Below are 14,763 nucleotides of genomic sequence, written 5' to 3' on the forward strand. Positions count from 1 at the left end.
ATCTAAATAAATCAATCTCGTGTCAATTATTCCTTAAAGATGCAAATCTTGCATATTTGTATTAATTTAGGGGTCAAACAGCTAGCTCGTAATTTTTACCGATTTTCTTGGTATTCTGGATCACTGTGCACTGTGCAACATGCCTCAAGTTGCGATCAAATCTGAGACACTTTTGAGAGTTGCCTCAAATTGGGATCAAATCTGAGACACTTTGAGAGAATATGTTTTTGTTTATTCTTCATTCACTTTATTCCTCATCAGTTCAGTTTATGTCAATGGGAGGAACTGTAATAACAGCATACATAATAACTATTCCAGCCCTGGACCCCTATTTTTGCCAAACTATACTCTAATTTCTAGAAAATGGAAGTCAGCTTCGTTTGTTTCAAGTACGATATAGTGTTTATAATAAAATAGTGCAAGTGTATCTTAGAATTATTCTCGGTGAAATTCGCCCCTCCCAGCTGTGACTACAGTAACACTGTGTGTATGAGGCTCCGTCTGCTAAAGGTTAACCATATTCTGTTACTTAAAAAATTAATTAAGAGTAATATACACAACTTTAATAGGTAGCCTGTCCAATGAGGGAAGTGTTTTCTCATATTTCTATCTTTTTTAAAATAAGGTACCCAGCTATCATGTAAGGTAATGTCCAAGATTTGATTATCAGAATACTAGTTGTTCTTTTGAAATAAAAATGTGTTTTTTCAAAATGTTAGCATCTACACCTTGGCCAGCTTGCAGACCAATGCACGGGTCCCCAGAACTACCGTGAAAGTGATATTTTCACGGTTAATCCATTTCACAGTTGTTCCTTTAACGCTTATTCCTTCGTGGTTTATCCATTTGCGATTAATCCATTTCGTGGTTGTTCCTTTTGCTCTTATTCCATTTTGTGCTTATTCCTTCACATTTATTCCATTTTGCGGTTAAACTTTTCGTGCTTGTTCCTTTGCGTTTATTCCGTTTCGCTCTTATTCCTTTCGCGTTCAATCCTGTGTTACGTTTCGTGCTTTCATGCTCAGTCCGTTTCGTGGTTATTCCACCGCCCCCAATGCACACCTGTTGCTTTAGTCTGTCATGTATGCACAAACTGGAGAGATGATGTGTTCCACTTGTGTCTGAAAGCAACCTTAGAGCTCCAAATTACAAGTAACAATTTTTGTATTTACTTTGTGCTTATTTGTCAATTTCATCAACATAAGACATGCATTTTCTCCATATCGGGTATACTGAATCTTGCGTATATGTTACAAATGGTGCTCAAAGTGGAAATTCCTGACTGAGAAGGGGATGCTTGTAGGTATCAACAGGGGTGTCCACGGGCAAGTTTGCGGACGCAGGTTGCATCCACCCAAATTTTGATGGGAGATTTTTTCATTTAATTTTTTGTGATGGAAATTTGACTGAATAAATATTTCAACATTTACGCAGAAGTTGTAACATATAATAATCACTTCGTATACTGCAAATATACTGCTAATGGACAGGTAATAAGTATTATTTGGAGGGGGGAGGACAGTGCCCAGTTCATATTAACTTTTAAATTGTCAGGTGAATTCTTGTGGGGAGATTAAGCATTATTTTTGGGGGGAAACTATGAAACTCTTGACTATCAACGTTAGGTCTTAGACTAGGGGGAGATTGAGCATTACGTTACTCTTGGGGTAGAGGATATCCAGATGAAGATATCAATGTTAGGTGTTAGTTCTTAGATTGGCATATAATTTCCATACTAAGAGTGGGATCGAAGTTTGAGGGGGAGGGGGCAATATTTAGCTATTTGGTATAAAATTCGTATGATGATCATTATTTAGGCTATCATTTTTCTACTCTGGATTATTCGCTAAGCGGGGTGGTGGTGGGTGTCATAACCATCCACCTTTGTTCCTTCACTCCTAAAACTTCACTACTTTTTCATGTATACATTGTTAAGTAAAATATACCAGCGATTACTAAACAAGAAGTCCACGTCGCATTTCTGCCACTTTAGGATAATGAGGATGAGATGGTTAGACACAGCATTAGCTATGGGGGAGGGCAAGAGTACGCCACAAGCGCCAAGGCAAAGGGTGCTGAAGGAGCAAAGAAAAAAAAATTGGAAGGAGCAAAGAAAATATTGACACCTTTTTAAATTGTGTTATTGCCAGTTTCGCAATCGATACCCTAAATTTTGTTTTGCTCGCTTTGTTTGCATTACTGCTCACAGTGCACAATGGTGGATTGAAGGAAGGGGGCATAGATAGAGCATACAGGAAAGTGATCTTTCCTGAAAACCTGTGTGATTTTCATGGTTCACATTTTATATATATAAACGAAAAGGGTGCATCACTAAGAAATGGGATTGAAAAGTGGTACAATATCAAGTAAATGGCAAGACACCACTTTTCCATCCCATTTCTTAGTGATGCACCCTTTTCCTTGTTGGTGCCCATAAGCAAATTGAGAAAAAGTTGGGAAATACTAAATATCATGGCATCCTGTGAGTGTTGTCGCCAAATTAAATTAATATTTTTGTAAATGTGCAAACAAATAGATGTAAAAATTTCCCTGTTCTCCTCACAGTTATCCATTTTTCGCATTTTCATAACAGGATTCTGAAGGATTATATTATAGCTGCATTACGATTTGAGTTGAGTTTTGTTATTTAACGTCGCTTTACTTCCACTTTGGGCTGATCACGACGATGAGAAGAGTGATGATATGATGAAATTGATGAAGGGACACTCGCAAAGGAGACCCATGCTCAGCTTGAAATTCAAACCCATGATCCCTGGCATCGTAGTGTGCTGTGCTAACCACTTGGCCATGAAGGTCGGCTGCTGCATTACTAGACCCGATGAATATTCTTGACGTTGATTAATAACATCATTTTCAAAAATGTAATCCTTAGTGTTTGTATACTACTATTACACGAGGGTTGTTTGAATATTTTAGTAAATTTTCAGGAGATGATGCTGCAGTTCATTAGGTGAATAGATCACTTTATCAACAGCCCAAAAAGTGCTTCTTCAACAGGTAAACAGGCAGTCTCACAAATCGAAAACAGCAATGGCAAAATTACAGGAATTTGCTTCGAATTTATTCCCCAGCTGATAAAGGTGATGAATACCATGATATTAAAGAAATTATCCCCCACCCATTACAGGACTTACTTTTGTGATTTCTTCCTGCAGGTGCAGCATTTTAACAATGTCCATGTTCTATTAGAAATACTACAGTATTTTCTATTCCCTGTGCTGCAATAATTGTACTAAATATACTACATAGCAACATATTGTAAATAACCTGATACCACATGAAAATAAACAATGTAAAATGTGCATTTCTAACTTGTCCTAGGAAGTGAATTTTGCACTTGATATACAGGGTATCTACAAAATAACTCTGGGGTTTTAAACAATCATAGTAGACAAACGGTATTAGATAACTCGGGTTAGTTAATTACTTTGAAATCAGTAGCTCATCAAGTTTTATTCACGCCATTTGGAGTTTATTCCAACAAAGGTTCGCAACGTTGAGCAGCATTGACCTTGAAGTGACCAAGCCGAGCTGAACCCAGTCAGTGCAGTGCAATGGCGATGCCACAACAGAAGGCACAGTGTGTGATGTGGCTTGTAGAAACTGGATCTGTTATTACTGGACAGTGGAACTTTCGACACAATATGATGGTGTTTAGCCTTCAGACAAAACCATTTGTCAATGGCTTAAGGCGTTCAAAAGAAACTGGAAGTGTGGATTTGAAGGAAAGGACCTACAGAAGGTTGTTTGCTTCATATCCGACCATTTTTGACGGGTACTCACCTTAAGAGATACCACACTGCCACCACCGATCATGTTCTATTGGACCCCCAGCATTGTGGACTATCGCCCGGCATCGCAGTTTCCATTGCAGCAAGCTCCGGTGCAGGACAGGCATGGGAATTCTGTCCCACTCCTCCCTGCAAGCTTTCCATAGATCATCCAGGGTGTGCGGGCGGCGATGTTGAAGACGTCGTTTCAACAGTCCAAATGCGCAAAAATCCATTGGACTGGCATCTGGGCTTTTCACAGGAATGTCTTCAAATGGATTGACATGAATTCCTAATTCCTCTGCCATTTCCTGATAAAAACTTGGTGGTATGACTCGAAGCCTTGTCCATATGGATCATCACCTGGTTTGTGTCCATTCACTCTCCGATAGATAGGTGTCAGAAAGGAGTCTTGGAAGTATCTGGCATTCACCTTGTCCACCTTGCGTATCATCAACTTACCCGCATATCTGAATCCAGTCACATCCATAAAGCCACGAGGGAAACTTTCCCTGCACTGACGAACAAAGTTGCTGTGCCCCTTGCCGTCAATGTCACGGTATGTGATCGCCCGAATGTGACCACCAGCAGTGAGATGGACATATGATTTATCCATTGTGACAACATTCTTCCCCATTGTGACAACATTCTTCCATTTGGAACCCACCAGGTACTTTTCACACAGTTTCCTGCAGTTCTTCTTACGTTCGGCAATGTGACACGGTAGAAGGTGGTGTACACGGGCCTTCTGCACACACTTCAACCTGAGGTGCTTGCGAATTGTTTTGTTCACAGTTGACGGTGCGAGGTGAAATCTGTGGGCCATATCACGTTGAGTTGGGGGATTTTCTTGGCACGTCAATCGACGGATCCCCCGTAGCACTACAGGTGACACTTTGCTTGCAGCCCTTCTCCTGGTGGTTTTTGTGGGTGAATGTTTCGCAAGGAGATCCTGTTGTGTGTAACGGGCCACAATAGCTTTCGCAGTAGTCACCCCGAGTGTTAACCCATTTTCCCAACACTGTTTCACAATGCGTACGTATGAAAACTTAGCATGGAAAAGGGCCATTATGTAACCCTCCCAATACCGGTTGATTTTCGGCGCCATTTGATAACATTCACTACCAACACTCACGCACCTACAAGGTCAGACACAACACTGCTCCCGCCAGCAGACCCATAGTTCCAGAATGATATGCCAGGTGGCAGCACTGGATCAACAATGGTCGGATATAAAGTGAACAACCTCTGTATTCCATGGCCTCCAAGAAGTCTGGACCTTACTCCCTTATACTAGAAAATTCAAGATGTCAACCATCTAAGGAAAAAAAATATCGCATCTGCGGCAATCATCACCCCAGACATGCTGGCCAGGATGTGGCAGATTATAGTTTGGTTGTGTGCCGTGCTACAAACGGGGCACACATTGGAATTTACTAGATTGTAAACAAAACTTGATAACATTACCTTCAAAAATATGTATTTACTTTTTCCCGAGTTTCAGTTTTTAATAAAATATTTAGCTTCAAAACCCAGGAGTTCTTTTATAGATACCCTGTACAATCCAGAAAATGTTGACTATGAAATACTCGAAGCATAGGAGGAGAATTTGTTGCAGGAGGCACCAAATTATATTTTCACTGTCTATGAATCAGTCATAGGAACAAACCAGTTTTGGTTAAAACTACTGCAGCATGAATATTTGATGTGGCACACTGATGTACGCGAGGGAGGAGGGAGCTGATGACGTTCTTAAAAGGAAGGTAAAAAAATTATATTTAAGAAATATTTTATACTGTATCCTGCCTCTTCTAAGATTGCAGCCCCCCATCAAAAAAAAAAAAAAAAGGTATGCCAGTGGTGTGCCCAGTTAGATCATCAAGTTGTGGGCTTTTTAACATTTATTCTCCATCCAAAAACACCATTTATTTGATTACATGTATGAGGGGCAGTCAAATGAAAACCGAACACCCACCATAAAACACATTCCTCGCAAAAGTTGGCAACACTGTTGTTACGTATCGATGCTGACATCTGTAGGGTAGGAGAAATGGATAGTGAAAACGCACAGGTCCACACAGTTGCTTCGTCATTGCTCAGGAGGTGAGCGTAGTGAAAAGTGTGTTCATCCAGCATTGGAAATGGAGGCAAGGAAAAGAGCATAGAGGTGTGGTTCGTTTCTTGGTGGCTGAGGGTGCTGGAACACGAGAAATTCATCGTCGCATGTCTGCAGTATATGGCGAACACTGCATGTCCCTGACAAGTGTGCACGAGTGGCAGAAGAGATTCTGCGAAGGACGCACATCACTGCAAGACGATCCGCACCCGGGAAAGGCCCATCGAGCCATTACGCCTGATGTAATTGCAAACATTGATGGTCTGATCCGGGAAGACCGACGAATCGCAGAGGAAGAAATTAGTTTTCAGGTTGACATTAGTCATGGCTCTGTGCATGCCATTATCAAAGATCACCTGCAGTTCCAAAAAAATTGCAGGCAGTGGGTTCCGCATCAACTGACGGAGGGATAAAAGATTGACAGAATGAATGCATGTCTGAGTCATTTGCAGCTGTGCCATGAGGAAAAGTATGCGTTTCTGTCACGTATCGTCACAGGGGACGAAACGTGGTGCCACCATTTTGAGCCCGAGAGCAAACGGCAAAGCCAACAATATGCCGAATTTGCATAAATTTCATATAGTCTGAATCTCTGGTTCATTCCGCATACAACGGTATATCACTCATCTCTCTAGGGCAATAAGTCACCGATCTACACTCATTTAATTGAAACTCTGCATTTTGCTCAAAATAGGCTCGGGACAGAGAGGTTTACATGTGAAAATGGCCTTGGGACTCAAAAGTTTAAGATAAAGGTTAGTAATAGTAGGAAGTAAATATGTGTTAGTGTTTAACATTAATATTATTTATGAACACAGATACAAAATTACATAAGTGTGTAATTTTGTGGGTAATATTTTGTTAGGATAAGTTTTATTGTGTGTCGTGTGCATTAGTGTTGATGAGTGAGATGAGGAATAGACATTAACACGATTCTATGAATGTTAAGCAGGATCTATGTTCTAGTATGTTATGTTTGAGATAGTGAGAATATTGTTGGCTTTGAGATGTAAGTATTAATACTAGGAAGGGATATGAAAGAACGAGTGGTGCTTGATGCAAGGAGACTTGCGGGAGACCAGCAAGAATTGGTCGGACTGGGATGAACATCGGTACGATGGTTGGTACCCGGGACATCATCAGGAAGGAAAGAGGTAGGGAGGGATTTCCTGGGAAGTATCGGGCACTTTAGTACGTTCGGTAGTGGAAATATGGAGAATTGTCAGGAATCAGTGAGAGAAGTTTGCAGTGTGTTTAGTAACGAGAATAAAGAAGGGGGTGGAAGATTACAGTTTAAGAAAGAAACAAAAAAGAAAAATCTGGGTTAAATTCGGTTGGTTCCTGGGTTGAGTCCTTGCAGTGTTATCCTTTGCCTTTCTCCGGGGAGGCGTAACTTTTTTTATTTCTGGCATATCACTGTCTTGTGTATTAGTGTCTCCTTCTTGATGTTCCTGTGGTAGGTTCTGCTTCATTATCCTCTTGGTGATCTTAGTCCGGAGGAGGGATGTCCTGTTGTTGTTTTGAGTTTGTCGAAGGTGGATTCTTGGTGATCTTCTGGGGGGTATATTACATTCCGGAGGTAGGGGTTGAATGGGGAGGTGAGTGATGCCGGATTTGAAGAGGGAAAGTTCCTTTTTTCGACACCAGGTTTGTTAATTCGTTTAGTAATGTAAAGTGCTCGGAATTTCTTATTAACTGGTACGTGTTGAAGTTTGGTAGCTTTTGTCTTAAATCTTCGATTTGTTTGTTCGATGTGTGGCAAAAGAAGGCTTTATGTTCCGGTGTGTCCATATCAGTTTTACATTTCAGGCATTTATCAGTCTGTCTGAGGTTGTGCTTATTTAGGTGTTGACCATAGGGACAATGTCCCATTAGGAAATGTATGAGACCTCTCGTGGGGTGGAAATGGTCCATCGATAGTCGCTTTTTTATGTTTGGAAGGAAGCTGATGAATGGACACTTGCAAACATCCATGCCCATGACAGGATTCGATCCTGGGACCTTTGGCGTCATAGTGTGATGTGTTAAACACTCCACCACAGGGGCCGGCTCACAAGGTTTTGTGATTGTGAAGGTAGATGACGTACGAGACACTATTTTCAGAATTAATGATGTCAAAAATTTTTAAAAAAAAATCATTCCAGGGCTATACAAGTATTAAAAGCATATGCTTCCTTCTTCTCTATGTTGTTCAAGTAAATAAATTGTAGATTCTCATCTCTGAATGTTAAAATAAATATACTTAATCTACTCCATAGAACACTTGCTGCAAAGGCTGGACCCTCCGATGTGTCGTGTTTGTAACGTTGTTTTAAGTGTTCGCCATATTCTTATTGAATGTGCTGACTTTGATACCCTCAGATAGACTTTTAATTTTCCCAGCTGTTTGTCATCCCTGTTGGGTGATGACAGCAGTGTTTTATGAAATGTTTTCAGATTTTTGCGAAGAGCTAGTCTCTTCCACTGTCTGTGAGGAAGCTTTTAATACATTCTGAATTTTTAATGTGTTGTGCAGGTCTTTTTACAATCTTTCACTTTTAATTTTTCTCAAGGGACTTTTTACATCCCCTATTTTAACTTTTTCAGACAGAATTTTAGATAAGGAGATACTTCCCGTACACAGAGAAGGGTGCAAAATGGCCTTAAGTGTTGACGCACCCAAAACTTTTAATTCAATCAATCTATGAATCTCCTGCATAGAAAATCAACGTAAATTGTCGAACAGGGAAATAATGCATACCTTTCTTTGGTGCCATGAGACAGTTTTGTCTTGAGAAATTAACTTTCGTTGTTTTCAAAAGAGGCATGCACATGTTTGACACACTGGTGTCTTTTTGACCGGATATTTGCATGCAAACTTAATAATACGGTGAATAGCATTTGCAGTGCAGGGAGCTGCTATGCTGGTTTGTAGCAGCTGGCAATCAGCATTGTTTTCCAGCTTCTCATCAAGTAGTTTAAACCTTCTACTGCTGGATGGTCAATATTTCGATCATGCCTATATTTCAGTTTGGGACAGATGGTTGATATATTGACCAGCAGCGCACGGCAGCAATTAACGTACCATTTCGTGAAAACTACACATGATATTTCAGTTCTGTCTTTTTGTTCATTAGTATTCCTCTAAAGCAGAAGCTATCTAGGCTCTGCGAAGCCTTGGCTCAGAAGAGGAGAAAAATCGATCGGAAAATGTGCATGAAATTGTTCATTTTAATAAGATGATGATGGCATTTCAGGAGTTGGCACACTTTTTCTTACAAGTTGTTACACTAATTCCTTACGAGTTGGCAATCTTGCCCACTTTCTTTGAATGCGGAAGAAGTCCCGTGAGTTTAGCATGGCAGTCATCTAGCATGAATTCCATCATTGTTGCGAACCCCCCTGTTCCCAGTGTGGAATCTTCACAGGAACGGGGGAATTTAAGAGTGAGGGAAAGGGGTTGCTTGTGACAAGAGAAATTCCCTCTCTGGCCAAGCACACCACTTGCAGACAATTAGAACAAAAGGGAGAGGCAGCTAACCTCATCAAACAACCAGAGTAGATCCGGGGGTGAGGTGAAGTTGGGGAGTTTGTTGGCTGTCCGTTTATGGTTTATGCTTATGACCGCACCTAAAAATAACAGCAATTTACTCGGCTTACATATGAGGATAAGTTTCAAATCGTTGTTGAATTTTATTTTTTAGTCCACTTTGTACACAGAGAGAGGACTGGACCTATAGTTTAATGTAGGATCCGAACCACCTGCCTCCACCGGGTATCGAACCAGAGACACCTTTGTTTCATGGCGATGTTGCCACTATGCCAACGAGGAGGGCCCAAGCTTCAAATCGTGAAGATATGTAGGTCTGACACTCGAAAAGCTATATACAAGGCAAGAAGTTTGTTATATATTTTATTCTCGCGTCTAGTCCTACATAAATATTTCAAAATCCCTAAACCCTCCCTCCCCACAATGAAATTTTTTGTCCATTCGAACATTGTGATATAGTGAGATAGCCCATATTCTGTACCCAGTATATGCCACTGATCTAAAGTATTACAGTACATACTCAAATTACAAAACAATATATCCATTCACATTGTATCTAAAGATATCACTTTGGCGGTTACGCGGAGATAGGTAATTAACACTGATAAACTTACTATTCATTTTTCAGCATAAGTTTTTTCCAGCGATGGATTTCGCCACTCGTCTGGTGGCTTCGTCAGGCGTGGTTCCTTCTTCTTCCGCTTGCGCTTGTGGCGGCGCTAGCCCTTTCACGTCTTGCCATTCTCGTGCGGGTGTAGAGTGGCCGCACCTCGGGCTTTTGGTGCTGCACGAGGCGGTTCCAGATCTTGTCGTCTGCTTTCGCGGAGTGGTGTTTGTTCGTGTGGTGCGCAGGCAGGCTTTTTTGCGAACGTTTGGGGTCTCTACTTGGTTTCTTGTTGCAGGGGAGGAGCAGGTTGGGTGGGTGCTTGCTGCTGGAGAAGAGCAGATTGGGTGGGTGTGCATATTCCTGATGGCGTGAATCCAGTTTTATTGAGGGCCCCGGTATTGGTGTTGAGGTTGGCAGGCATGGTCACTATTGCATACGTTTCTTTTGAAAACCTTTCCAGTGCGGATTTTGCTTGCATGATTATTTTTGAAGAGCCTATGCTGTTGTTTTCATCTATGAGGTGGCAAGAAAGGCCTGTTCTCCTCCTCTTCCTAAGTCTGTGGTCAGCATCATGCTCCTTTCATCAAGCTGGTGCTTTGTCATCCCTACATACTTGCCTCCACATGCGCAGGTGACCATGTAGATGCCACTTCTTCCATTAGGGTCGGTGCAATAACGTTTGGAATGGGTTAGGTGGGAGGCTATGGAAGGAGGGGGGTGGTCTGCTATCTTGAAACTGTGTCTGGAAAGAACTTTTTGGATTTTTTTGGTTAAATCAGGATGTCAGGGGAGGCCGATCCATTTCCTTTCCATCTTTTCTCATTTTTCTTCTTTTGGTAGTGTAAAGGAGTTGGAGGAGTTCCTGTCAGATGTATCCATTGCTGATGCCAATGGAGAGGATATGCTCAAATTCAGTATGTAGGTCTTCGGGTTCCGAGGTGAGGTTGATGGCCCTTTGGAAGAAGTTGATCCAGATGTTGTTTTTTTGTCATGCAGTGACCAGAAAGTTTGTGGATTTATTGCATTCCGGAGTTGGGTTTTCTGAATATATTAGTCTTGAATTTGCCATTTTTCCTGCTTATGGAGAAATCTAGGTAGTTTAGTGTATTGTCTTTTTCTTCCCCTGGTATGAAGTGAATGCTTGGGTGAGCCGAATTAAGCAATCGTACAGCTGCTTGTAATTGCTCAGGGTTTTTGTATAGGAGGATGGAGTCGTCAGCATACTGCCTGTAGCCAATTCCGGAGAGGATGGGTGAGGACAAGACGTTGGATTCTATTGCATTCATTACTATGTTGGAGAGGATAGCGGATAGAGGGTTTCCCATGGCTAGGCCTTCCTCTTCATATAAGAATTGGCCTTCAAACTGAAGGGCAGAGGTTTCCAGGCAAACTTCCAGGAGGGAAATGATTAGTTCAGTTTCATATGGGCTTGGGGTTAGATAATAGCCACTTCCTGGTTTCACTTACAGCAAGACTTCTTGGTATGGACGGGTACATTTCCTGGATATCTACGCTGGCCATTTTTATGCTGTCAGCTCCCACGTATCCAATGACCATTTCCTTTATTTCCTCGCTGTTTCAGACACAGTACTTCAGACGGTGGCTGTGTTCACTGATCTTCCGCTGTAGCCATTTTGCAAGTCTGTTTCCTGGATGTTTGAAGCTGGCGACTATTATATGGAGGGGGGTTCCAGGTTTGTGGGTTTTTGGGATGCCACAGACTGCAGGGATATCTGGGTCCTGAACTTTTAGGTTCTTCCTCTCCTCCTCTGTGAAAAAGGGGGATGAGTCGAGGGCTGTTTTGATTTTTTCGCGTATTTTGTTCAGGGGGGAGGGGTCAAGTGGTCTGTAACCTTCAGAGTTGAGTTTTTCTTTCATTTTCGCTGAGTAAGTTACCTTAGTCATTATTACGTATTGGTTTCCTTTGTCTGTCTGCATGCATGCACCTGAGATTGTTGGAGGAGAGCCATTTTTTGAATTTCCTAAGTTTGCTGCTAAGTTTGGAGTGTAATTGAAGCATCCCACGGGGAGTCGGGGGCACACAGGTGCTCTTTAAGGATGGAAGCACACAATTTTCTTATGTTATGTCCCTCTTCTGGCATTTTTGCAAGGAAGGCGGCTTTTTCCACAGAAGCTATGATGTCCGGCACTGGGAGTTTCTTTTCCTGTAGCGCAAACTTGAAGAAGCCCCCGCCTGGGCACCACACGAACAAACACTGCTCCGCGAAAGCAGACAAGATCTGGAACTGCCTTGTGCAGCGCCAAAACCCCGAGGCGCGGCAACGGAAGGAAGCTCTACATCCGCACGAGAATGGCAAAAAGTGAAAGGGCTGCGTCAACTAGCACTGCCACAAGCGCAAGTGGAAGAAGAAAGAAACTTGCCAGCTGCAGCAAGACAGTTCACGCCTGACGAGTGGCAAAATCGGTCACTGGAAAAAAAACTTACGTGGAAAAATGAATAGTAAGTTCATCAGAGTTAATATATCCATTGTTACTATTATTAAGAAGCGCCATTGGTTTCCCTTTTTTTACTATGGGATAAATTAAAGATAAAGGGCTATAACTTCTCAACTACTGGATCTTTTTTAAAAATTTAAATTCTACGTGTAAGAATGAGTAAAGAACAAAATTTTAAGGAACGTCCAATTAAGGGTCCATGGGGAAAGCGGGGCAAAGGCCCAAAGTTTGAATTTTTTTGTAATTATGCAAAATTTTCCAACACCGTAATTTCCTTTTTTTATTTCGAAAGTTGCGGCATTACATATACTCATAAGAGTGGTTTTTGGTTATGCTTCCCTCCAATTTGTCCATCCAGCTTCCATAGGGCCGATGCTAGAAGCAAAATTCCGAAAATTGTTCTGTAAGCTGGCATCACTGCTGCTTTATACAATGTTATCTTTTTAGCCAAGAAGTATCAGTCTGATTTCAAGTAAACTTTGCTTGGTTGTAGGAATGTACCACTGCTGTGTTTTTCATTCACTTGAATCAGGAGGGCGGCATTTTTTTAAAAGAAACTTCAATTTTCTTCTTTTAACACTAATTATTGGGAAATACAATGTATAAATTTTAACTCTGCTAAAAGCCCAGACTTGAAGAAAGAAAACAAAACCAATTTCATCTCTCTATGACATTAGTTCTCAATCTATGATTTTTTTTTACACTTCCTGACAACAAGTTTGAAAAGTGAGTGCTTGAAAATAATATATCTTTAACGAGAGAACACGTGCACGAGGATCCACCTGATAAAGGTTAAACAATTCCATTTGAGACATCTTTTGAGGTTAGCCATACTTTCTCAAGGCTGATCTCTTCCATAGTGCTAAATTCATATTGTACGCGTAGTAGTATACAAAATCGACATATTTTAATAACTCCCATATTTAGAGTATGTGCATGTAAGGTTTAAGACAATATGGTTAGCAATGCTAACATGAAACATAAACATGTGCTGAATATCCATGTTCAATTTCACTGCTACACACCTTGACTTGCACTAAGGTTTCCATGTTACTTGTTTTCAGATTTCAGTTGGGAAATTTAAAGTTACAAATTTACCTGCTCAGTGATTGTAACAGATTGAGTTTGTAACTGTTATTGCGTTATTTTGTGTATACATTAAAAGTTAGATAATTGATATGTTGCAAGTAGACAAGTTGCAAGTGGAATAAAACCTGCCTGAAGGGAACTATTTCCTATGTGTATGTTCAAGTTTCGACACGTGAAACTTTGCTGCAAACTTAACCAGTCCTGGGGTTTAGTGTTTTATGGGAAGCAAAATTTTGAAGTCTCACCAAACGCAGTGGTAAGAAAAAGATAATTTACACCCAATTATCACCGTAATGTATCTTCAATTATGTTGAAAATCAATGGTTATGAATAAGGGATGCTGGAAGATGAAGAAACAAGACATGGACATTCTTTTCTATTAATTATTGAATTTTATTTTACAACAATGTAATTTTTTTTACATACATATATATATCATGATGGAATGAGATCTTGCATGGAATTCCAAATGAGACTTTTTTATCACTTCATTTCACTCCTGTTTTTAAAGATAAGCAACCTGTTGTCAGCTCCACCTGATAGGATCTGCTCTGGATTGGACCAATCACAACACAGGACTTTGTCGTCGTGTCCTTTCATATCATACAATGAGGCTTTTGGGCTGAAAACAGGAGAAACAAATACCATAGTACATTTCATTTTCTTAAAAGTTATGGTCATGTGATACATGATATGCAATGAGCATTAACATTGCCACATCCCATCTATTCAAAGTATCATGATTGATGACAAACTTGGATCTTCCGCTACTTGCTCTAATGGAAACAATTCCCTTCATAGAAAATTCAATTTAGTACAGTGGAACCATGATGTTGCATTCCCAGATTTTATATTTTCCTGCATTATACATTCATTCTAGACAGTCCCAACACAGCAAACCGTTATAAAATTTTCCTCGATTTTATTTAAGTTTTTTCAGCTTGGTCCCCTGAAATTAACCAGTGTTTTGCTTACATTTTACCTTCTTTCATCACTATGTTCTGAAATAGTTTACTTGAATTTTGTAATGATGATTATTTGTGAATAATCATAGTCTTGAACCATACCCAGCTCTTATGAGCACCAACATAAATAACAAACCGAGCAAATCTAATATCATTAAAACAATTAGCATTAGGACAAGAATCCTAGTAGCTAAAGAGACTTAATTTTT

The 14,763-nt window shown here is 40.6% G+C and overlaps 1 protein-coding gene across 1 annotated transcript in view; it reads right to left on the reverse strand.

The window, feature by feature from the left end:
- Nucleotides 1-13,958: 13,958 nt before the first annotated feature.
- LOC145987145 (ribosome biogenesis protein WDR12 homolog) overlaps nucleotides 13,959-14,763 on the reverse strand; it is a 45,282-nt gene continuing 44,477 nt past the window's right edge. The window contains exon 9 of the mRNA XM_083121645.1: nucleotides 13,959-14,211. Coding sequence (XP_082977771.1) covers nucleotides 14,073-14,211 — 139 coding nt within the window. The 3' untranslated portion in view covers nucleotides 13,959-14,072. The remainder of the gene's footprint in view (nucleotides 14,212-14,763) is intronic.

The sequence above is a fragment of the Lepisma saccharinum genome, chromosome 4, assembly GCF_977018435.1.
Source record: "Lepisma saccharinum chromosome 4, izLepSacc3.1, whole genome shotgun sequence".
In the NCBI taxonomy this organism is placed as follows: domain Eukaryota; kingdom Metazoa; phylum Arthropoda; class Insecta; order Zygentoma; family Lepismatidae; genus Lepisma; species Lepisma saccharinum.